Source organism: Bos javanicus, chromosome 19 (genome assembly GCF_032452875.1).
Source record: "Bos javanicus breed banteng chromosome 19, ARS-OSU_banteng_1.0, whole genome shotgun sequence".
NCBI lineage: Eukaryota > Metazoa > Chordata > Mammalia > Artiodactyla > Bovidae > Bos > Bos javanicus.
Window position 1 is genome coordinate 46,308,641 of NC_083886.1, and position 24,497 is coordinate 46,333,137.

Genomic DNA, 24,497 nt, shown 5'->3' on the forward strand with positions numbered 1-24,497 from the left:
CCGCCCCCACTACGAGCTGCCTGTTTGGCTCAGCAAACACTTTATTTGTATTTGTATAATTTCTTCGTAGCAGGTCTCTGCAAATAGGCCGGAGAAGGGGAGAAGGGTTGCTTCTGGATCAGAGTTGGGGGAGAGGGAGCCAGTTTCGAAGGGCACATACACCCTAGTAGCTGGCTGGCGAACCCTGCGGAAGCGCGGAGGGGGCGTACGGAGGGTCAAGCTTGCGGCTCGGATTAGAGACGCAGGGTTAGTTCCACCTGAGTCCGCCTTTCTGCCGGCCCATTTCCACCAGTCCTGCCTCCTACCTGGGTCCCCCGCCCCTTTTTCTTATGCCCCGCCCTATCCTTAGTCGATCCTTAGTCGTGCTGTAAAGAACAATATCGCATAGGAACCTGCAATGTTAGATCCGTGAATCAAGGTAAATTGGAAGTGGTCAAGCAGGAGATGGCAATAAGAGTGATCTCTTATTGCATCTCTCCCGGTCAGGTCCCAATTTCTTGTAGTTCTGCTTCCACTCTGCCCGTCCCTCCTCTCCCCGCCCGTCTGTCCCATTTATCTGTCGGGTCCCAGCTCTGTCTGCCCCGCCTCTATCCTCTCGGTCCCGCCCCACCATCACATGCCCTGCCCCTTATCTACATAACCCGGCCCCGCCCGCTGGCCCTGCCTGTGTCGACTTTCACCTTGGCTGAGCCGCCCACTCTTGGGCGCGCGCTTGGGGCGACTGGGCTGGTACGACTTGGGAAGTCGGACGTCTGGCCGCGGAGTTCGGCTCTGCGTGTGGGATTCTGGCTGCGTCCCCCCGTTCAGGCTAGGTATCTGGGAGTAGGGGCTGCACGCTCCTGGGGCGAGGAAGCGGGTAGAAGGAAAAGGAGGGGCCCTTCCTGAAAACCGGTTGTGAGAGAGAGTCCCCAGTCCCGCGGGTCCCCGCCCAGCCCCGGGCGCACCCGCTTTGTGCAGTCCGTGCAGCGAACGCGCCAGCTCGGCATTGGAGAGGCCGATGAGGCGCGCGGCCTGGCAGAAGAACGCGAGGCCCGCGTGAGAGCGCCCGCTGCGGCCGTGGCTGCGGGACCGACCTTTCCAGCTTGAGTTGAGCCGCAGAGACCGCTGCTTCTTGGAGTAGTAGCTTGAAGGAGAAAAGTGGGCAGCCGCCTCAGACAGCGTCTCCCCCAGTCCTCTTCATCTCACCCGCGAGGAAACTAAAGTGGGACAGGAATCTGATCGGGGGCAACTCGGCACCCAGGAAACTGACCCAAAATTCAGGCTCTCCTCTCTGGGGCAGGGACATCTGGGGACTCCTGCACCGGGCAGTCTGCTCCCCCTATCTTGGGCCTCGAAGCTGGGTCCAGTTGTGCCCACCTCATCACCTCCCGTACCGACTTGAAGGGCACATAGCCCAGACTCATCAGCTTGAACAGCATCTCTAAGAAGAGGGTTTGCAAGCCCTGGGGGTCATAGGCCCAGCTGTTCCTCACCTTGCCTAGGGGTAGAGAACATGGGGAAAGGTAAGGAGGAGCCTTCCCCAGGCCAGGCCCACCCACTCCTGCCCCACCAGCCTTGCCCCTCACCCAAGCACTGAGCCAGGCGGTGGCTGTCAGTGAGGACACCCAGGAAGTCTTTGAAGCTTACAGTTCCATCACCTGGGAAGAGAGAGGAGGGGGTGCTGTAGGTGCCTGACCCCTTGTAGAAGGCTTGCCAGCAGTTCTAGGCATCAGAATGTCCAGTCCTGCCTCTGGCCAAGCATTTTCTGAGGTCAAGTCAGGGAGAAATAGCCCTTGCTGTGTGGGAGCCCCAAGTCAGGATGAGGATTATCACTGCAGAAATGTTTAGGGGTGAGGGGCTAGGTGTGGTGATCAGGGCAGGCTTCCGGCAAGAGGGGACTTTAGAAAAGGACGAGACCAGGGATTTTGTGGGCAGTGGAGGCATTCTTCAAGGCTAGAGGTGGGAGAGGTCATGAGGGTAGGGACAGGGTCACCCACCATCCAAGTCCGCCTGCCGCAGAGCCTCACACATCTCCTGAGGGCTCAGCTGGACACCCACATTGGACAGGGCAGCTTTTATACTGCGCATGTCCACGGAGCCTGTTGGGCTGGAGCTGAACAGTTTGAAGACATCCTGGAATGCTGGGGGTGGGGAGGGGGCAGGCGGGCAAGGTGAACCCATGCACAGGAACCCTGAGATTCACCCACTCTAGCTCAGATGAGACTGAAGACTTGGGTTCATGGATTCCCTGGGCATTATAACTTCAGGTAAAGAACAGTGGTTGCTGTGTGTTGGTACCTGTTAAGTGTCTGTTCGGTTCTCATGTCCAAAAAGTGTTAAAAACTCTATGTCCAAGACCACACCACCCATAGGGGCCATGCTGGGCTTTCGATTCGGGTGGTCTGGCTCTATAGCTCCAATGTCTGGAGGCTTCAGGAGCCCTGCTGGCAACCTGGCCTGTAGCAGGCACTGACAACTATTGATGAATAGAATGATTCTGTTTTGAGGGACCCCTGGCAATATCAGAGCATGATCTTTGTAGGGACACTGGGGCCCCCAAATGTAGAAGTATTTCCTTCCACCTCTACTCCCACAGCCCTGAACCCCAGAGGGGCAGGGACTTCAAATCCTTTTTTCCCATTGTTTCTTCCAGTTTCCCTTATTCCTTTCATCCTGTTCATCCATCTACCATCTCTCCATCCACTATCCACATACCTTGCTATCCAACAACCCCTCCCTCCCTTCTTCACATACACACACACACACACACACACACACATACACACACGCACACACATGCACAGAGCCATAATCCCTGGGATTGCAGAAATGAGCAAATTAGACCGGCATGGAGAGGTTACAGTACAGTCACTGGTTTCTGCTGTGTCTCCAACCTCTTCTACTCTGAGCACACCCTAGTTTTCCTCCCTGCTCCCAGTCCTGAGGCCCTCACCTGCCAGCTGCCGTGCTGTCAGGGGAAGCAGGTTCTTGTCTGCAAAGCTGCCTCTGTTAGGGGGAAGAGAGTGGAAAGTTCTTTGCATCTGCCGCTGAGCGATGCCAGAGTCAGGCAGGCTTTTCGACCCAGCACCCCAGCCCTGGCCCTGGTCCCTGCCCTCACCTCTGAGACCGGGTCTGAGGGTCTGACTGTACTGTGTGGGTGGCCTCAAGGCCCTTGAGCTGTCTGGTCCTCTGGGAAGCCTGCTCAGCCCCTGTGGTCAAGGCGGCAGCTGGTTCCTTCCGGGTTAGGAAGGTAGCACATTGTTGCAACCTTCCCTTCTGGGTTCTGCTGGCCTGCTCCTCTCCTGGGTCTTGCGTGAGCAGTCTTTGAGGCTTCTGTGGAGGCCTTGGAGGTGAGGAGAAGACAGGGCTGAGGGGTCCAGCCCATTTGAGTGTTTTGACTCCAGGGCACCCAGGACCAGACCTGTGGGTGCACAGCTTCACCTCCCAGGACCGGCCCCCTGCCAGCCTGTTCCCACAGCCCTCTCTCTGGGGGATTCTGGAAGCACTAGCTTGGAGGAGTAACCTCCGCCCTGGTCACCTGGATGTTCTCTTTGCCGATGGTGATCGCTTGGTCTTCCGCCCTCTGCTGCCTGAAAGGCAGAGTTGCATGCTTGGAGGCTGGGCCTGTCCTCCAGGCCTGCAGTCCCCCAGGCTGGGTTTGGGGTGGATCTGAACAACTGTCAGCAGGATGTGCGCTCCACCCTCACCACAGGCCTGCTCCTCTCTGCTGGGGAACCTGCACTTTTAGTCTTTTGAGTTTCTGCTCCCTTAAGGCATCTAAATTTTGTGACTCCATGCCAGAAGCTAACAGGAAGGCTGAGGTGCAGGAGAGAAGTAGGCCCCAGAGGCCCCAGGTCAAGGCATGGGAAGGTGGGGTCCAGCCAAGACGGGACTGTGGCTCACCTTACCCGAGGCCCCCTGGGCGGGAAGGAGCCCTTCCTCTGGGAAGATGTGTCCCAGTAGCCAGATGCCAGTGCTGGCCTAGTCCCTCCCCAGACACTCACCTCTGCATCTCTTCTTCATCCCTCCTTCCAGCCACCTGCCCCCTTCTCTGGCCCTGGCCCATTCTTGAGTGCTCATGCATGTTTCTTAGTCGCTTCAGTCACGTCTGACTCTTTGCGACTCCATGGACTGAGGCCCGCCAGGCTCCTCTGTCCACAGAGATTCTCCAGGCAAGAATACTGGAGTGGGTTGCCATGCCCTCCTCCAGGGGATTTTCCTGACCCAGGGATTGAACCCATGTCTCCGGTACTGGGAGGCGGGTTCTTTACCATCAGTGCCACCTGGGAAACCCACCCCTTCCTAATCCCATTCTCCCTGACCCTGGGCACCTCCCTCCTCAGCCCCCTCTCAAGGCAGGGCAGAGTTCTAAGGGTCTGCAAGGTAGGGCTTTCACTTGAAGGGGAGCCTTGGTCCGGAGGAGGTCTTGAGTCTCATTAGGCCCCAAGCCTCGGTGCTGTCTCCCCTTCTCTTTCTCCCTGACTTCCCTCTTCCTACCCACTTCCATCCCCACACTCCAAGTTCTCTTCCCTCTTGTTGCCATCTCCTCTTCCAGAAGCTTCCCCACACTGTCCCTTCTTCCCCACGGTGGAGAGGCTCATGCATCCGGGTGCGTGCATCTGGGTCACAGGCACTGTGTGTGTGCATGCCCATGTGCCTGGTATGTGTGGAACATGCTTCTTCAACCTGCGTGTGGCTGTGTCACATGAATGTCTGTGTCACGTGCTGGTCAGCAGCTGGTGTGTGTGTGTGTGTGTGCTGCCTGCAGGAGTGCATCGTGACCCATGGACTCTCCCCTACACTGGAGGTACCTCTGAGTGGAGGTGGTGGCCCCTGGAGGACCAGTCCCTCGGCTTCATTCTTCCCTTCCTTCAAGCCCTGCTGCTGCTGCTGCTGCTGCTAAGTCGCTTCAGTCGTGTCCGACTCTGTGCGACCCCATGGACTGCAGCCTACCAGGCTTCTCCGTCCATGGGATTCTCCAGGCAAGTACACTGGAGTGGGTTGCCATTTCCTTCTTCAAGCCCTGAACACCATCCTTTCCCCATTCCAGGCCTTCACCATGAGAGAAGTGGGAAGAACTCCTTCCAGAAGCCTTCTCGCCTGCCCAGTCCCACCTCCAGGAGGCTCTCGCCTCAGATGATCCCCAAATGTCTCTTTTACATCTAAGAAGCCTCAGACAGGGCACAAGTGAGGTCTTGCCAAGACAAGTCATGACTCTCTGATGCTGGCCTAGAGGTCTGGAGCGGTGCGGGGGGAGTAAGCAGGGACCACACAGGGCTGATGGAGCCCGTGGGGGGCAAGGGGGTGCTGGGGTGGCTAACAGTGCAGGTGGCATCTCTAAGCATTGGAGACCAGGATGCTGAAGCCAGAGGAGCTCACTGGTCCAGGAGCATTTGCACAAAAAGTCTGAGCCAGGGGGCCAGCACTGGAGGCTTTACTGGTTTTGTCTAGTCATTTCTCTGGGGAGGAGGGGGATGACAGCTTAAAATGGATTTTCAGGAATAATGGATTCCCTTTCATGGTTCCCGGCACCGAGCTGCAACGCAAAAGAGAGAGTGTCACTTAGGCCCTGGTGGGAAGGACAAAGGAGGGGTGAGCCCGGAGGCCTTTCTGAGGAGGGCGCAGGGGCTCAGACGGCCTCTTCCTGCTGTGTGATGTGGATGGGCAGCTGCCCCTCCATCATGTTCATTCATCACCAGGAAGCGCGGGGTGCTGGAGAACCCAGAGTCCTCAGTCCTGCCTCGCTGGGCATATCAAGGGCCCAGGGCTGAGACCTAGGGGTTCTCAGTAGGAAAGAGCGTGAGTGTTTCCAGTGAGGGTGAGGCCGTCTACACTCATGGTGAGAGACCTCCTAATGCTAGAATGGCATTCTAGTTCCGGCTTCGAACCCAAGTCCCTGCCCCCACCCTGGAGCGCTTACCCTCCATGGTCCCCAGGCCTCTGTCAGCCTGGCCTTGGCACTGCACCTCAGCCCACCGGAACTTTGTTTCCAGCAGCCTTTATGAGGTCACTGAGGTGGAGACATCACTCAGCCAGCCCCTCATTCCATTGTCCCCAGCTCCCCCTTGGCTGTGTGAGGAGTGGGCCCGCCTGCACATCCTAGGGGGAGCCGTGGGGCAGCCTCACTTACTCTTTTGCAGCTCCTTTTGGCTGAGGGGACGTGGTCGGGGACTGGAGAAACTTCAGCTCCCCTTCAATGGTGGCCCTCTTGAACCCTGGCTTTCTGAGGTCAAGGTAAGGGTGAGGGACGTCCTCATCTTCTTGCTTTGGGGCATCCTGTGGTTTCCTGGCTTCTCCTGGTTCCTCTGGCGGCTTCTCATCCTTCGTGAGTTTTCCCTGCTCTGGCTCGTCCGTGGTGGGCTGGGCAGCATGATCCACGGCAGGCTCTGTGGGAGGTGGCATGGCCTTCTGGGGTGTGGTCTTGATCATGTGCTGCAATCTGGGCAGGTCCATCCTGCTGGAGGAGGCCATGGCCAGGGTTGATGCGAAATTGATCAGCTCTTCCAGGCCCATGGTGGGTGTGCAGAAGGACGGCTCGGGGCTTAGAGTCTTCTGGGAGGCTTTGTCTAGAGGGCCTTGCTGGGCGCTGGGGTTCTGGCTCTGCTTCTTGGAGCTCTCAGTGTCCTTGGGGACCGTCTGTTGGGCAGGGCATATGGTGGTCTTTTTTGTGCTCTTCTGGAAGGGCTGCGTGCTGATCACTGGTTGCAGGCTGTGTTCTGACACCTGGATGAGCCTGTCTACCCAGAAGAGGTGCCTGGAGGTCTGCACATGGATGGAGCGGTAGTCCTCGTCCATGGAACTCACGTAGCTGGAGTTGGACCTCATGCTCAGCTGTCTGATGTCTGGCTTCGTTAGCCCGTCTCCATAGGGTTGGGGGGACTCTTCCCTGTACCCCTGGGGCTTGGGGTCTTCCTGTTTGGCCTCGGGCTCTGTCTGTGGGAAGGGTTTGGGCTTCTGTTCTGGCTCCACTTGAGGGAGCTTTTCTTCGGGAAGCCCCGGCTCTAGCAATTCATTCTCCAGCTGAAAGGTTTCAACAGGAAGCTGAGGCTGCGCCTGGCCCCCCCATCCCAACCTCCGCGGTTCTCCCCATCCCCCATTCTCTGCCCTGCCCCACCCCCCCGCCACTGTCCTTCTGCTCACTTCCTCCCTGACACTTGCCTCCTCCAAGTGACCTGCTTGGGGCAGGGAGGCAGTGGGGGCAGCTGGTGAGGGTGGGTGTGCATGTGTGTGCCAACCCTGGCCTGGTGCTAGGGTTGGTCCTGTAATTGTCCAGGGTGGGGGCTTATCAGGCTTTAGACAAGATGAGCCTCAAAGACCCCTGCCCCTGGCCTCCCGCCTCCCCCTAGGAGGTGATACAGTCTGCTGTTACCTCCATGTCATCTTCCTCTTGTATTGGCTGGAACTGGTTTTGGTTTATGTCACCCCTAAGACAGAAGGAGACAGAGTGGGTGACAGGCCTCCGTGCGGTAGGGAGAGTAGCTTCTGGGGAGGGTCTCTGGTGCCCTTAAAGTCTCCTGCCTTGTGCAAGGACTGGCAAGATGCTCCAAGCTCACTCCCCTGGTGGCACCCTCTCCCACTGAAAATCCCATGGCAGACTCATATTCTCAAACTTCAGTGAGTTCAGAAAGCGCCTAGAGAGCTTGCCAAGTTGCTCGCCTCCCCCTACAATCTCTGCAGAGGAGACTGACTCCTTGGGGGAGGTCCCCCGATCCAACAGTCCCCTTCCTAGAAGCTTGTGTCTTTTATTTCAGTTGGCGGTTGAAGCCCAGGAATCTGCATTTTAATCTAGCATTCCAGTGGGCCAGTGTCTTGCAAGCGGCTCATCACAGAGGGAGAAAACCAGAGGGACACCCTCTCCAGAACCTGCCCGCTCTCAGCTCAGCAAATCTGAAGTACAAGGGTGTGTGTGGAGGGTACCCTTGGTTCTTACTGCTAGTTGGCTGCCATCTCGACCACTGCCCTCAGTCATTGTAACCTTTCTCTTACTTTAGGCACCTGCCCACCCTCCCCTTGGACAGTTCTGATCTCAGAGAAAGGCAATGCTAAGGGGTCAGGCTCCATCCATGTCCTGGATGTACCCCACCACCCTTCGGTCCTCCTCCAATGTGAGGAATTGGGGGCGGAAGCAGAGCAGGGGATGGCCTCCATCCCCACCCCTGCTGCCTTTTGGCCTGGATACTGGCCTAGGGGAGATTTTGGAAATAAGCAAGATAGAGGGAGATCCTGGGTGAGGGTGGGTGATTTCGGGGGTTGGGGAGAAGTCCTACGGTGATGGGGAACTGGTTCTCACTGTGAATCCATAATGTCCACCGACTCTTTGCCACAGCAGGGAAATCCATTGGCACCTGGCAGGGAGAAGGACGTGAGGGCAGGGGACCTGCACGTGTCCCTGAGCGAGTCTGGAGCCCAGGCTGGTGGCACTGCTGCAGCCACCCCCCTCCTTCCCTGTCCCTTACCTAAGCCCATGTGCCATCCCCTTGCCCATCCTGCCCCTTGCCAGCATCACCAGCACCCCATCCTCCACGTCTGCTCCCTTCCACCTTTCGTGATCCATCACTGTCTTCCATTAGGGCAATACGAATAGCGGTCACTTCTGTTCACTGAGTGCTAGAAACTAGCCCAGGGATTGTGTTGAGCACTTTATAGGCTTTAGTTCTTTGATTGAACACATGAGAAGAGGTTCATTTGCCCAAGGTCCCTCAGCTGATCACTCAGGAAGTCAGGACTTAGATGCAGGCTTCACTTAAGGAGCTCTTTACTGCCCTGCCCTGAATGTCATCCTATCCTGGAGCCTGTAACTGTGCGGGGTTCTCTGTCGCACCCCAGGTGAACTTTCTTCATCTTTTCCATTCCTGCCCCTGCTCCCCTTTCTCCACTCTGTCTGGCCAGGCTTCAGATCTGCCACTCACTCTCATCCTAGCCACTCTTATCCTGTCCTCTCTTCCCCCGGCTTCTCATGCCATTTCACATCCTGGGATCATCTATTTCCAACGCTGGGCCAGAATTCTCACCCCAGGTGGTTGATTTGAGGTGACGTGTGCTTGCTAAGTTGCTTCAGTTGTGACTGACTGTGTGACCCATGGACTGTAGTCTACCAGGCTCCTCTATCCATGGGATTCTCCAAGGCAACAATACTGTAGTGGGTTGCCATGCCCTCCTCCAGGGGATCTTACCAACTAAAAGATCGAACCTGCATCCCTTAGGCCTCCTGCAGTGGCAGGAATATTCTTTACCACTAGTGCCAGGTGGGAAGCCTATCTGTTTATTTCGGAACATGAAACATCCTTTGCAAAGGAGATTGGCTTCTTGGAGTACGTCCCCTCTCACAGTCCCCTTTCCTAGAAGCTTGTATCTTTTATTGCAGAAGCTTCTCTTTCATCCTTTGGTGATAGGGGCCACCAGGCTGTCCCATTCTCTGAGCCCCAGGGTGGTGGATAGGGGTTGATGGTGGGGCCATTATGGCAATGAGCAAGCCAGGATCCCTATGAGCCTGCAGTGTGACAGGAAGTGACAACCTTAGCTCTGGCTGAGAAAAATTGCTCCCAGGATTAGACTAGAAGGATTAGAATGTTGCTGTGGCCTCTTCCTAGAGGTGGAGAGGTTGGGGAGGGTCCTTGCATGGCTGATATTGGGTCCTGGGCTTTGGGTTGCTCCATGCACTTCCTAGCTGATGCTAGTGGTAAAGAACCCACCTGCCAATGTAGGAGATGTGAGAGACATGGGTTCAATCTCTGGATCAGGAAGTTCCCCTGGAGGAGGAAATGGCAACACACTCCAGTATTTTTGCCTGGAGAATCCCATGGATGGAGGAGCCTGGTAGGCTACTGTCCATAAGGTCGCAAAGAGTCAGACAGGATTGAAGTGACTTAGCAAGCATGCACCCACAGGTTCAGCCTGGGCCTGGGATCCTGGATCAGCTGGGTGACTGGGCTAAGAGTGCACCAGGGGTAGGCTCCCAGTGGCCGGCTCAGTGGTCTCTTCAGAACTCATCACTTTTGAACACCATGCTTTCTTTGACCATCCCTCAACTTCCTCCTCACATCTCTTCTGCTCCATTTCTACCTGCCCCAACTGCTACTGTGCCTCAGGCTTCTGACCCCACAGCTTTCTTTTGCTTTGTGGTTGTTCATTTGCTAAGTTGTGTTCAACTCTTTGTGACCCCGTGGACTACAGCACACCAGGCTTCCCTGTCCTTCACCATCTCCCAGAGCTTGCTCAAACTCATGTCCATTGAGTAGGTGATGCCATCCAACCAGCTTGTCCTCTGTCATCCCCTTCTCCTCCTGCCTTCAATCTTTACCAGCATCAGTGTCTTTTCTGATGAGTCTCCCTTCGTGTCAGGTGGCCAAAATTTTGGAGCTTCAGCTTCAGCATCAGTCCTTCCAAGGAATATTCAGTATTGATTTCTTTAGGATTGACTGGTTTGATCTTGCTGTCCAAGGGACTCTCAAGAGTCTTCTCCAACACCACAGGCCAAAAGCATCAATTCTTTGGCACTCAGCCTTCTATATGGTCCAACTCTTACATTCATACATGACTACTGGAAAAAATATAGCTTTGACTAGATGGATCTTTGTTGGCAAAGTAATATCTCTGCTTTTTAATATTCTGTCTAGCTTTCTCATAGCTTTTTTTCCAAGCAACAAGTGTCTTTTAATTTCATGGCTGAAATCACCATCTGAAGTGATTTTTGAGCTCAAGAAGATAAAATCTATCACTGTTTCCATTGTTTCCCCATCTATTTGCCATAAAGTGATGGGACTGGATGTCATGGTCTTAGTTTCCTTTGCTTGTTTTAAAAAATTTCTCTGGGAAGTTTAATCAACACCTAAAGCCTTAACTCTTCCATAAAAAGCAACTGGATATGGATAGAAGGAAAAATTATTATGGTATGCACCTCACTGCAGCACTGGGGTTTAGAAGCAAAAAATCTGAGGTTGACTCAACTTGGGGCCTCTATATTCAACCTGGGAATGTTCTATTAGGGATTCAAGTGACATTTGATAGTGTATGAAATAATATTGACTTCCAACTGTGGATTGCTTTATATAGAAAGGCATTGATTTTGTATCCTGCAATCATCCTAAAATCTTATTGGTTCTAGTAGCTTTTTTTGTTTTTTTCTAAAGTAGCTTTTTTAAGATTCCATGGGGTTTTCTACATAAACAATAATATTTGTGACTCAACATAGTCTTCTTTCTTTTCAACCTGGATGTCTCCAAGTTCTTTTTCTTGCCTTATTGCACTGAGAATAATCTCTGGAACAATGTGGAACAGAATTGAGAGTAGATATTCTTGCTTTGCTAGTGAGCTTAGGGGAAAAGTATCCAGTATTTCATTATGAAATATGTTATAGTTTTTCTCATAGATGCTATTTATCAGGTTGAAGAAGTTTCCTTCTACTCCTACTTAATTTTTAAATAGGAAAGGATGTTGGGTTTTATCTGATGCTTTTCCTGAATTTATTGAGATTATCATGTTTTTCTTATATTCTGTTACTATAAGTTATGTATGTATGGCTGTATGTGCTCAGTCGCTCAGTCATGTCTGACTCTTTGTGATCCCATGGACTAAAGTCCACTAGGCTCCTCTGTCCATGAGATTCTCTGGGCAAGAATACTGGAGTGGGTTGCCATGCCTGCCTTCAGGGGATCTTCCCAACCCAGGGATGGAACCCAGGTCTCCAGCATTGTAGGCAGATTCTTTACTGCCTGAGCCACCAGGGAAGCCAGGGAAGTTATATATAGCATGTGCTAAATATATTACATATTATTCTGCTAATAATTCTATTATAATTTGTTTATGGTGAGATCTTGTATTCCTGGGATAAATCTCACTTGATCACAATGTACTACCTTTTTATACATTGTCAAATTTTATTTTCTAACTTTTAAGATGAATTTTCACATATATGTTCATAAGGTCTATTGGTATGCAATTTTCTATTCTTATAATGTCTTTCTTTTTATAATGTCTAGGATGTAAGGTTTTGACAGTAGAGTAATGCTGGCCTCATAGAATGAGTTGAGGAACGTCCCATCTTCAATTTTCTGAGTTTGTGTAAAATTTTTATTATTTATTGATTATGTTTGGTAGAATTCACAAATGAAGCCTGTGGACCTGGACCTGGAGTTTCCTTGTGAGGAGATTTTTAATTACAAATTCAACTTAAAAAATAGATACAAGGTTATTTAGCCTACCTATTTCTTTCTTTTTTATTATGATAAAATACACATATCATAAATTGCTCTTTTAAAATTATTTTTAAGTATGCAGTTCAGTGGTATTAAGTATATTATCATGCAGCCAATCACCACTATCTATTCCCAGAATATCTATTTCTTCTTGAGTGAGGTTTTGGAGTTTGTATTTTTTTTAAAGGAATTTATCCATCTCATCTAAGCTGTCAAGTTTATTGGCATAAATTGTTCCTAATATTCTCTAATCATTTTTTCACATCTGCAGAGTCTGTAGTGATGTTACCTCTTTCATTCCTCATGCTGGTAATTTTGGTCTTTTTTTTTTTCCCTTGTCCAGTTTGGCTGTAGATGTATCAGTTGTGTGGGTCTTCTCAAACCTGCCAGAGATATGTCTGACTCCTGAGTGGTCACATTAAAGTAATATCTGCAAAGCAATAGGCTCCTGCAGTCATAGGCTCCCAATCAGCTTTTTATGATTTCACTCTTATATGTGGACAACCAAGCATCACTAGGCATTTGAGAAAACTGCTAACATAGGAGAGCTAGACTGAGAGAAAAGACTACTCCAGAACACCAGAAGAGAAACAAGGGAACTGAAAAATTCTAATCATCTTCAGAGACTCAGAGTTTAAGATATTCAGCAACATATATATTGCATCCAAAGAACAAGAACAGGATACTATTTTAAAAAGAACTATGAAAGGAAAGAGCTTTCTAGCAAACAATTAAAAAATAAAATACAGAGACTATTCCTAGAAGGTAGAATTAAAATATCAAGATGATGTGAGAGAAAAGGATCAAAAGGAAATCCAGTGCTGGGTTATAGAAAGGAGATTCAGAAAGAATGGAGACCATGGAGAAGAAAAGCAAAATCAGTATTTCCCTGAGCTGAAGGATGTCATTAGCTTAAAAATGTTTGCTGAATACCCAACACTATAGATGCCAAAAGATCTTTGCTCTAAAAGTTAATTGCACCAGGAACAAAGGATTCCTAAATACTTCTAAGTGAGAAACAAGTTAACAACAAGGGAAGGAGAATCATACTGGCGGTGGAGTTAGCAGTACAGTTGCTTTTAACATTCTGAGGGAAATGGTTTTTAACCTAGAATTTTATATCCAGCAAAACTATCATTTCAGACATGGAAAAGTAAGAAAGTTTATTCCTTATTTTTGGGAAGTTATTTGAGGATGTGCTAATGCAAAATAAAGGTGTAAAACAAGAGAGTCAGGGATGAAAGAGCATATCCAACCCAGGAGAGCAGCTGAATCCCAGATGTTAACTGTATAGAGGCCTACACATTGGTGCAATAGGATGAAGGCTCCTGGGCAATAGGTCTCTGAAATAAAGAAAACCTAACAGAATAGTTAACTAGATGTAGAGGTTGAAGAAAACAAAGACTATGATAAAAGCAAAGAGTATAAGTAAAAGGCCACTAAAAAAAAAACGGAAAAACAAAAAGCTGTATGAGAAAGAAAAGGTAATTGTGGTACCTTTTATGGCTCTGCAGTGAACAGTTTTCATGTAGTCATGATAATCCTATTTATTAACTTTCAACATTTAGAATCAATATATAGGCAAAATTTGGAAAACATAATTATGGTTATGGGACAATGTGAATGCTATCCACCGTGATATTAAAAAATAAACATACATGTTAGAGTCTTTGGGAGCTACAAGGCAGGAAGGAAAGTTGAAGGAAAAGGTAGGGTCACTAAAACATCTTACTATATGTGTGTCAAAAGATACTCTCTAAAGTTGATGAAAAAATAAATATATTAAATTTACAAAGGTCACTAAAACATCTTACTATATGTGTGTCAAAAGATACTCTCTAAAGTTGATGAAAAAATAAATAAATTTACAAAGGCATTAGCAGATCTAAAAATAATTGATATTGGGAAGATGGGGCAGGGTGGTTCCATTACAGTGGGTAGGTGGTCCAAGAAGAAGCCTGTGGGCTTGTGGAAAGATGAAATGGTAACCAGGCAGAAAAATAGTTCAAATGGAATAGTGGTGGTTGCTCTGAGGAGTGAGGCTGGGGATGTGGTATAGGGGATTCTTGCTTTTCAATCACTGAATAAGCTCTTCAGTACTGTTTAACCATATGCATGTACTTCTTGGATAAAGTTAAAAAGAAATGTGGAGCTCCAGGGGTCAGGGAACTAGATCCCACATTGCCACAACTCAGAGTTGGCATGCTGCAACTAAAGATTCCACATGCCACGACAAAGATTGAAGGTCTTTGTGAAGATTGAAGGCCTGGTGTAGCCAAATAAATATATTTTAAAAATGCCGAGGCCAGCTATTGTCCAGGGATTGTGCTAAGGGCAGAGGACACAGTGATGAACATACACAATCTCTGCCCCTTGGAGCTTTCAAGCCTGTGGCTGTACCACAGGAGACCCTCCAATCTCTATTTCATACTCTCACTTGACCCTCCAATTTCTATTTCTTACTCCCACTTCTCCTGAGTTCTAGACTTAAACTGCAGTCACTGATTACACATTTTCCCCTCAGGAGGCCTCAACTTCACTTTGTTTAAAACCCTATGGATTCCTTGTCAAAGCCTGAGTTGAGTAGTTTGAATAGAATTCCCCTTTCCTATTGTCATGACTAGGTGAGCTAGGGGCTCACCTCTTCCTAAAGACCTCCCAGACTCTACCTCAAGGCACTAAGCTGAGGAGTCTTCCTCCAGTTGCTCCCTTCCTCTCTACCCCCAGGCCCCCCCACAGCAGACCTCTATCTAAGTGCACAGCTTCAGTTAGAGGTGGGTTGGGTGTGTGGTTTGCTTACTTTGAATCTCTGATCCTCTACACAGAGTCAGGCACAAGGTGGATTCTCAGCAAAAGTCTGTGCAAAGAATGGTTTCCTGGGATTTCGCTGGTGGTCCAGTGGTTAAGAATCTGCCTGTCAATGCAGGGGATATAAGTTCGATCCCTGGTCTGGGAAGATCCCATCTGCCATGGAGCAACAAAGCCCATGCGCCACAACTACTGAGCCCACGCTCTGGAGACCATGCTCTGCAACAAGAGAAGCCGCCACAAGGGGAAGCCCGTGTACCACCACTGGAGAGTAGCCCCTGCTTGCCACAGTTAGAGAAAGTCTCTGCATAGCAATGAAGACTCGGTGCAGCCAAAAATAAATACATAAACAAAATTATTTAAAAAAAGAGAATGGTTTCCTTATTCCTCTCACCCCGCGAAACCCTTCAGATTATCTCCCATTTTGGGCATCAAGTTCATACCTTGGTGTCCAGACTCTAGGATGGCCAACACAGTTCTGCATGTTTGACCCATCTTCCTTTCCAATCTCTCATCTCTTAATAAACTCCTCTCCCTGGTTTCTTCATTTATCCTATCATCCCAGTTAGAGACCTGGGTCACTTGCAACCTCCTCATGTCCCCAGCTCCTGACCTTCCCACCACTATTAATGACCCAGTGCACATCGTTTCTCCATCCCCACTGCCTCTCCCCTCTTCCGACACCAAAGTCAATACAAACCCAGGACTCATGATCCCCTCAACACTCGGTGCTTGAGTGCTTTGCATGCATTCAACCCTCAGGGCCACACACTGCACAGGTGGCCATGACTCTCCTCTCATATATGAGGAAGTTTGCTCAAGTCACACAGCTCTTAAGAATAGCACCACGACCTGAACACAAGTCAGATCGGCTCCAAACCCCATGGTGCTACCCACTGTGCTGGCTGAAATTTCTCTAGGCCTTTAGCTGATGTAATACAACATAGGCTACTGATCCACATTCACCCTGACCCCGGCTCCAACCCGGGCATTTCAATGACTGCAGAACAAGCCTGTTGCATCACACCTGCTCACATCCAGACTCTAGGGTGGCCTCAAAGATCCTGCATAGTCTGATCTCTGCCTTTTTTCATCTCCGGGTATCCAGTTCCCTGCCTTGCCCCAAGCTCAAGAGGCCCTGGAGCGTGGAGGGAACTTTTGTGCCTCAGTGCCTTTGCACATGCTGTTTCTGATACTCAGAAAGTCTCTCTCCTGATAAAAATCCTACTCATGCCTGACAGCCCAACTCAAATCTCCATTGTCATTATCTCTGTGACATACCTGGCTGTCTAACCCAAATTTTAATTTTTAGTTGACTCATTAGACTCAGGGCCTAGCACAGAGTAAGAGTAAGTGCTGACAAATAATAAACGCTAGAGAGAGTGTGAAGAAAAAAAAACCCCTCCTATGCTGTTTGTGGGAATGTAAATTGGTGCAGTCCCCATTGAGACCAGTATGGAGATCCCTTTAAAAACTAAACAGAGTTACCACAAGATCTTACAATTCCACTGGAGAATGTCTGGAGAAAACTCTATTTTGAAATGATACCTGCACCCCAATGTTCATTACAGCATTCACAATAGTCAAGACATGGATGCAACCTAAATGTTCATCAACAGATGAATGGATAAAGATGGTGTGATACACACACACACACTGGAATATTATTCAGTCATAAAAAAGAATGAAATAATACCATTCACAGTAACATGGATGAAGTGAGTGAGTGAAAATCTCTTAGTCGTGTCCGACTCTTCACGACCCCATGGACTATACAGTCCATGGAATTCTCCAGGCCAGAATACTGGACCACTCCAGTATTCTTAGTCGTTCCCTTCTCCAGGGAACATGGATGGACCTAGAGATTATTATACTACTGAAGAAGCCAGACGGAGGAAGACAAATATGATATGACTTATATGTGGAAACTAAAAACAAACAAACGAACTTATTTACAAAACAGAGACTCTCAGACACAGAAAACGCATAGTTACCAAAGGGGAAAGCAACTTCCCTGATGGCTCAGGTGGTAAAAAGCCTGCCTGCAATGCAAGAAACCTGAGTTTGATTCCTGGGTTGGGAAGATGCCCTGGAGAAGGAAATGGCAGCCCATTCCAGTATTCTGGCTTGGAGAATCCAATGGACAGAGGAACCTGGTAGGCTACAGTCCACGGGGTTGCAAAGAACTGAAAAGGACTGAGCAACTAACACTTTCAGTTTCAAGGGGGTGGGTGGGTAGGAATAACATGCACACTGCTATATATTAAAATAGATAACCAAGCAGCTGTAGAGCACAGGGAACTATACTCAATATTTTGCAATAACCTATAAAAGGATCTGAAAAAGAATATCTATCTATCTATCTATCTATCTATCTATCTTACTGAATCATTGTGTTGTACACCTGAAATTAACACATTGTAAATCAACAATACTTCAATTAAAAATACAATAAAATACAGTTCTCTAAGATAAAAAAAAAGAAAAAAGAGAAGGGGATGCAATAAACATTGCAGGAGTGATTTAAGATCTCTGCATCCGTTTGTTTGTTGAGGGGAAAGCTGTTCTCTGGTTGTTGATTTTTGGCACGTTTTGAAGGCTGGCCCAAGTCGTCCTGGGAGAGAAAGTTCTGAGAAGAAAGCCGCCAGTCCGGGGGTGGGGGAAATCTGGGCCCCCTTGTTAGACACCTGGGAGATCCAGGGCCCTGAAGGGAAACCATCTTTGTTCAAGGGCACAGAGAGAAGTGCAAAGCACGACGAAGAGGATCAGTAAATACCTGTTGAAGCACACTGCTTTTCTCTTCAAAAGCCTCAAGCACCAACCACGGAAACACTTGATTTGATTTGGAGCGGGGGTGTTTCCTCTGCAGTTTGGGGTAATTCATATATCGCTTCCTGGGCACGGGGCCTCTACTCTGTGTGTCCAGAACGCCCTTACCCCTCAGTGTGCACGTGTATCTGTACACACACACACACACACACACACACACACACACACAGAGTCGTGCGCCGCGCAGGGCCAACGCTGGGCGTGGTGGCCAGGGTAGCACCGCCCATCATCCGCGGGGACCGCGGGGGTCTGGCTGGGGGTCGACCTTCCTCTCCGGCGCCCGCCCGCCTCGGCCGATCCCCGCCCCCCGAGCCCCTACCTCACTTTCATTTTTCCCGCCCGGCCCCGCCCCTGCCCCGCCGCGCGCCCGCCCGCTCCCACCTGTCACCCCCATGCTGACCGAGACTCTGGACTCTGGACTCTGTACGGGAGGCGGGGAGCGGGCTGGTGGCTGCTGCCCCTCCGCCTCCAGTGCGCTCTTTGGTGACAGGCTGTGGGGAGCGGGAGAGATGCGGGGAGTGCGGTGGGGTGGGGTGGGGGGCGCCGGTGCCTGTGATGTCGCGGCCTCTGTGACGCTACCCCCCGGCGTGTGGCTGGGCTTGGCAGTTGGTGGAGGAGTCTTCCAGAGAAGGGGGCTCCTCCTTGCCCCGCAGCCGGAGCTCCTCCTTGAGAGACATCCAGGAGGCGCTGCTCTCTGCTGCCGGCCCAGATGGGTAGACGATGGAGACTGGTAAGCCTGAGGTCTGCTGGGCTGAGCTTTGATCTGCCCTGCGCATACTGGCAGAAGGCCGCTGCACCTTCTGCGTGCCCAGGATCCTCCAAGAACCTGCTGAGCTTGCCACCTTTGCCCCAAAGTGTACACATGTATCTGTGCATCCGAACTTGGACATAGATTCCTGTTGTAGAGCCAGGTTAGACGAGGCACCCTGTGTGCCAACGACGTCCATCCTCAGGTTCTGTCCCAGCGCGAGGGAATGTACTTTGGGAAAGTCATCTCTGAGCATGTGCAGACACCCAGGTGGCTGGAAAGGCTGGCAGTTCAGGCCCACTCCCAGTCCAGTTCCCTGGGAGCCAGGCCTCAGGGACAGAGGAGTGACTGGGACAGTCTTGGTTCTGGGCATGCAGTTTGCCTCCACTACCCCTGCTTGGTCAGTACCCAGCCCTTGGCACCCTGCTCCTTCTCCCCTCAGTCTGGCACTGTTCGGCCAGGGACTTCCCAGCTGTCACCACGTGGGGCATCTTGTCTAACTGGTCTGAATGGATAGCCCAGAGGTAGGACTGGAAGTGTCACTGGGAGGAGTGGTGGGAAAGGGCTGAAAACAGTCTTTGTCCAGGGTGGGGCAAGACTGGATAAGATCCCATCAAGAAGCCAGAGGGAAGCAGCTGGTAGGATGTGAGGTTCAGGCACAGGCAGGCGGGAGTGGAGACAACCACAGCCCAAACACACTTGTCATTATCTCAAACTTTATTGCTTGCAAAGTTTTCTACCATGTCAACTCTGCAGTGCAAAGGCTGCAGTTCTTCACATCCTGGGGCCGGGAGTCTCTCCTTGGGGAGGAGTAATGGCTAAATTGTGGATAGCTGGGCAAAGGTCACCTGGCAAAACGTGGGGATGAGCTTCTCCCCAGGTGGGATCTCAGGGATACCCCCTTACCCCACAGCAATTCACAGTTGATTAATGCTACATGAGTCCTGATCAGCTGCCCCCCGAAAGAAGAGGCTGGCCTCGGGGGGCACATCTTAAGGAAATCTGGAGGACGTTTGAGGGGTCACATGCATGAAGAAGGGTCAAGAGCTCAGTCCCTTCCCCCCATCTCCTGGCTTGCTTGTGCCCATGCAGAACCGCTGGCCTGCCCTCCTGAAGGGCAGCCATGAAAGTGCTTTGAGGTCATCAGAGTGCAAAGTGCAGCAGGCGGTGCCCTGGAGACCAGGGCTGGCAGGGTGAGTGAGTGTCCCGGGCGGCTTGTGTGAGGGTGTGGAGGGCCGGGGCCTGGTAACAGGAGCGCCTGCGTCGGGTGCTTTCTGCGGAGTCGATCGTGCTCTGTCCTCAGAGCGTTCCTGTCAGGTAGGTCTCATGTCACCCTCCACTTCCACAGCTGAGCGAGCTGAGTGCCAGCTGGGCAGGGGCAGTGCTGGGCCTGCGGCTGGGCTCAGGGCCTGCTGCTCTGGGGCAGACTGGTGGCTGGTGGCAAAGGGGCACGTGCTTGGGGGCTGAGAACCGTGTCACTTGAATGCCTTCTCTGGTTCTTCTGAAGCTGACCTCAGCTTAGGGCCTGAGTTGTGGCACCCTGAGAAGTGGCATTCTCTCCCAGGGAGACCCCCATGTCAGGCGTCTCTCCCTCCCTGGCCTGAAAAGCTCCTAGTGCTAGAAGAGGGGTTGATGGCCAGGCAAAGCTGGACAAGGGGGTCAGAGGGGCCCCTCCATGAACGCGAGGGGAGGCACACTGGCCGCCCCAGTCCTGGCCTGGGCCTGGTTCGGGGGTCGTTAGATGCTCACACCTGCCTGGAAACTGAGGGACAGCTCACCCACCTCTCCTGACCTGGGCCGGAAGCCGCTCTCCCCTGACTGCCAGCAGGTGGTCACTGATCCTAACTGGGTCAGGCCAGCTTGTCGGGACCGAGGCAGAGAAGACCCTCTTTGTTCCTCGTGGGAAGAGGCCTCCTTTCTTCCTCCTCCTCTCCGGTGGGCTCAGGCAGGACCCGGGTGGAAGATCCTGGGAGGTGTCCTGCTGGCGCCACCTTACTGCTGCCAGCCCCTGGTCCCACCACTGAGCCACGGGCTGGCAGAGCTCCGGGAGCAGGCAGAGCCTGTGTCTCAGAGCAGCACTGAGCACCGAGAAGGAAGGCCACTTCTGGCCGACTGGAGCCAGTGGTGGAAGGCTGCTTAGGGCCTGTTCTCCAGCTGGCCGTGCTTGACCCTCCAGCTCCAAGCGAAGCTGCCGTCTGGGGCCAGGGTGCACTGCAGGTCGATGCCTGAGTCCGGCACCTCCATGTCGTAGCGCACGGGCTGCCCGTCCTTGGTCACCAAGCTGAAGGCTGCAGCTGGGATCTGGGGGCAGAGCAAACCAGGGGGCCTGAGAGCGGCTGGGGTGCTGAAGGGTCCCAGCAGAGCAGAGCTGATGGCTTCCTGCTGCACTGGGAGACACTTCCCTACAACGCAGCGGGCAGCCTTGGAGTATTACCTGCCTTTCATTCTGGAAGACTTGAAGAATCTCACCCAGCCCAAGTGGGTGGGGATCCTGAGGACCCCTCAGTCACCACTGCCAGTCTTGCCCTGGGACCCTGGGGGGCAGACATTACAGGGCCAACTATTCCCTCTGGTGCCATTTCTACTTATTCAAAAGCTTCCTTCCCGGAGGACTGAGCTGGGCACACTGGATTCTGAGAGTCTGCCCCTCAGCAGGTACCCGCCCCCTCACCTGGCTGCTGATGCCTGTTGCGATGTCTCCCACCTTGACCCGGTGGAACTCCCGGATGTGCAGGTGTTCGCCATTGAGAGACTGTATTTGGACTTTCACACCTAGAAGTCAGGCAAGGTGACCATAAGGAGAGTGGCTGCAAGCTCCCTAAGGTGCCCTAGGGAGGGGGAAGCAGGGTGGCTGAAGAAGCTGCAGAGATGGCTTTAGGATGGAAGGGCTGTAATGTTATACCCCTGCTAGCTCTTCATGGCCATGTTCTGTCAGTACCGGAAATCTGGCCTGCACAATGCAAAGGGCTAAGCTTGGCTCCTGTGTGGAAGCAGTATTCCAACTTACACACAAAAAGCAGAAAGGAACTGGAAACAAAGATTCTTAAATTGGTTTGTGGGCAACTTAGATGGTAATGTTCCCTGAGGTGGGACAGCCTCTGGCCAGGCATGGGGCTTGATGCCATGAGTCACACTGGCCCTGGAAAGGCCAGGGAACTGTGTGCTAATTAAACCCTTGTGCTATTAAAATCACAGAATGACCTCTGCAACCACACTTGAAAACAAAGAAGTTCCACATGTGCTGTCTTTCTTACCCTCTGACTTCAAATCCCAGAGGAGGATCCCAGGAAACCTATTGCTAAGCTCTTTTTTCTTCTATTTTTTGGCCACACCCCACGGCACGTGAGATCCCAGTTTCCTGCCCAGGGATTGAACCTGCACCCCCCGCATGGAAGGCAGTCTTAACCTCTGGACCACTGGGCAAGTACCTCTTGCTGCGTTCTTGATTAAAATGCTCATGGGCTCCTGTTCTTCCCTTTCCCTTCAGAAATTCAGGCTTTTACTCCAAGCCAGGAGAGACTGCTCTCCACCCGCAGCGAGGCTTCTGGGACTCCATCAGCTGCCCATGAGGGGCCATGGTCCTTCACTGCTCGGTAAGGACAGGCTCCGAGTTTAGTTTACTCTAAACTGACTCAGTGGCCAGGCACCTCAAATTCTGGGTGCCAGGTAGCTTCCTCCTCTCCCTTCCCCACTGTGCCCGCCCCTCAGACTCCCCAGTCCCAGGCAGAGGTCAGGGGACTGTACCGTTGAAATAGCTTGGTGTGTCAGTGGGCCGCCCCCGGGCCAGCACCATGTTCCAGCTGGAGCTGCGGGCCTCTGCCTGGCTGCTCCACGAATGCACGCCGGAACTCAGTGTGTCCCGCGAGCTCTGAGAAGCCTTGGACGGGTTCTGAAACGAGAGTGGGCACAGACTCAGGTCCCTGGGCTCAGGGAACCTTCTCTGGCCTTGGTCTGCTTTGGTGAGGGAGTGCTCCTGGCTTGGGCTGGAGCGTGGCTCTACTGGTCACTGCTGGGACTCAGCACGGGGCTGAATTCTTGAGGGGCCCCAGGGCTGGAGGAAGGTGACGATTATTCTCTATGGGGACTAAAGACCAGCCTTTCCCCTCACTATCTTAGTCGCCAAACCAGTCCTGCATTCCCAGGTGTGCTGGAGATGGACTGTTTCATTCTGAGAAACCAGGACCCCCCAGCCCCAACGAGGACCCCTCCCATAAGAAAGGGGCGACCCTATCACCTGCCCTTTACCCTCTGCCTGCACTGAACACCTCCACGGGGTGGACACAAAGCCACCAGCCCTGTGCCCGGGCTCCTGGTCTGTGGCCCACTCACCTTCTCACTGTCATCTGACAGGGAGAGGCTGTCGACGCTGAGGCACGAGAGGATCTGCTCCTGCTCCTCCAGGGAGAACGGCTGGGACAGGCTGTTCAGAAATAACTCTGCAGAGAGAAGCAGAAGATGGCTGTGAACCGGAGGGGTCTGGGCTCGCTGCACAGATCGCTGAGCCCAGGGTGGGGGCTGGCTATGGAGAGGATGAAGCCAAGGCCTTGGGGCAGCGCCCAGGCCTGTGTCCAAGGCCCTGGAGGCCGCAGCTGCCCATACCTATCTCCAGCTGCTGTAGCTCCTGTTCAGGAAAGGTTGCCTTTCGCTCGGGTGAGGTGGGGTTCCTGGCGGGGGCAGGATCCAGGGAGGACAGGGGCAGTGGGTCCCATGTCCCAGACTCCTCCTTGCCCCAGTGCAGGCTGGGAGACTTGCTCTGCTCTGGGGGGTCTGGAGGTGGAGGAGGCTGGAGCTTAGGGGCCCCGCCTGCTGCGTCCTTAGCTGGCTGCAGCCCTGGGGCCCCTGGTGAGAGCTCCCCTGGTGGGGCATGCAGGGTCCGCTGAGGGTGGCCTTGGCTTGGCGGTGGGTGGTCTTGGAGTGGCAGTGGATGTCTTGGTTCTTTGTACTCTCCTCTCCAGGGACTCCTCAGACCTCCCACTACAAAACAGAGAGCACACGCGGTGAGGAGGGAACAGGCCAGGCCGGTGGCCTTTTCTGAGCAGAGGAGTGGCAGAAGTGGGCAGGGAGGGTGGTCCCTCGCCCAGCCAGGACACGATTTCAGAGGGCGCTGCGTGGTCTTCACAGGAGGCTTCTTCCTTAAGGGGGGTCCTCTCATGAAAATAGAACAGTATTTCTTTTATTCTATTTTCCTTCCAGGTAACAGTTGCAAATTTAAAAATTATAGAATTGGCTCCAGAGAAGGGCTTTGTTAATATTAATTGTAATGTTAATATTACAAAGGGAAGATTTAAAAATAGCTCTGGGGTAATGCCCACTCATAGCTTCCAGGAGAATGGGCCTCGCTGACCCTCTGTATCTTACCCTTCCCTTCTTGACAGTCAGTGCTTCCTGAGGGGGCACTATTTCTCGGGAGTGGGGAGGAAGTTCAGCCATTTTAAATGGGGGGGCCATTTAACTACCATCTACGTTTGGGGTGCGGGCCAGGCAAGGCCTCTCTCCTGTTTTACTCAATCCCTATTCGTTCTCCTCACCACTGCCTTTCAAGCCCTGCCACTTCCCTCCCTCGCACCCCGCTGATGTTCTATCTTCAGTAGACATCAAAAGTGCAATATGTCACTTTAGGTTTCACTGAATTCTTGCTAAGTGTGTGTTGTTTTTATTTATCGATTTTTAATTTACACAACGGCACTGTATTCTAGGCCTTGCTCTGTGGGTCCCTGCTTCACCAGGCACTACAGTTTTAAGATCCAGCCAGGCTGCCCTGTGAACACTGAGGCGCTTGTACTGCTGTGGGTGCTGCGTGGAGCATCCCGCACCCCACCCGACCCCATCCCACTCCCACCACTGGCCTCTTCGTGTTCCCAAGGAGCGACACCCAACTGCGCCCATCTCCCCTCTCACAAATGACACTGCAGTGTACACCCCCAGGTGCGTCCCTCATG

The 24,497-nt window shown here is 52.0% G+C and overlaps 3 protein-coding genes and 1 long non-coding RNA gene across 5 annotated transcripts in view; 1 reads left to right on the forward strand and 3 right to left on the reverse strand.

The window, feature by feature from the left end:
- Window positions 1–17: 17 nt before the first annotated feature.
- LOC133232575 (spermatogenesis-associated protein 21-like) lies at window positions 18–6,085 on the reverse strand. The gene is made up of 10 exons (XM_061392169.1): window positions 5,900–6,085; window positions 3,518–3,569; window positions 3,098–3,322; window positions 2,933–2,985; window positions 1,977–2,120; window positions 1,566–1,637; window positions 1,357–1,477; window positions 945–1,123; window positions 681–839; window positions 18–184 (listed from the first exon to the last, which is right to left on the reverse strand). The coding sequence occupies exons 1-10, from the start codon at window positions 5,904–5,906 to the stop codon at window positions 42–44; spliced, it is 1,155 nt and encodes a 384-aa protein (XP_061248153.1). The 5' UTR covers window positions 5,907–6,085; the 3' UTR covers window positions 18–41.
- Window positions 5,392–18,353, reverse strand: SPATA32 (spermatogenesis associated 32). Of its 2 annotated transcripts, none has more exons than XM_061392172.1 (5): window positions 18,211–18,353; window positions 8,270–8,324; window positions 7,349–7,403; window positions 6,110–6,999; window positions 5,392–5,515 (listed from the first exon to the last, which is right to left on the reverse strand). In XM_061392172.1, exons 2-5 carry the CDS (start codon window positions 8,278–8,280, stop codon window positions 5,431–5,433), a joined length of 1,041 nt encoding a protein of 346 aa, XP_061248156.1. In that variant the 5' UTR covers window positions 8,281–8,324; window positions 18,211–18,353; the 3' UTR covers window positions 5,392–5,430. The 2 variants fall into 2 exon arrangements, with proteins under 2 accessions (XP_061248156.1, XP_061248154.1); XM_061392170.1 differs by having other exon boundaries at window positions 18,192–18,353.
- Window positions 18,354–19,257: 904 nt separating this feature from the next.
- MAP3K14 (mitogen-activated protein kinase kinase kinase 14) overlaps window positions 19,258–24,497 on the reverse strand; it is a 43,619-nt gene continuing 38,379 nt past the window's right edge. Inside the window, exons 12-16 of the mRNA XM_061392168.1 lie at window positions 23,158–23,532; window positions 22,888–22,994; window positions 22,303–22,447; window positions 21,230–21,330; window positions 19,258–20,859 (exon numbers count right to left, since the gene is read on the reverse strand). Of these exons, the coding sequence (XP_061248152.1) occupies window positions 20,695–20,859; window positions 21,230–21,330; window positions 22,303–22,447; window positions 22,888–22,994; window positions 23,158–23,532 (893 nt within the window). The 3' untranslated portion in view covers window positions 19,258–20,694. The remainder of the gene's footprint in view (window positions 20,860–21,229; window positions 21,331–22,302; window positions 22,448–22,887; window positions 22,995–23,157; window positions 23,533–24,497) is intronic.
- On the forward strand, window positions 21,325–24,188 carry LOC133232577 (uncharacterized). The gene is made up of 2 exons (XR_009731399.1): window positions 21,325–22,151; window positions 22,909–24,188. It is a non-coding gene; the product is annotated as an uncharacterized LOC133232577 (long non-coding RNA).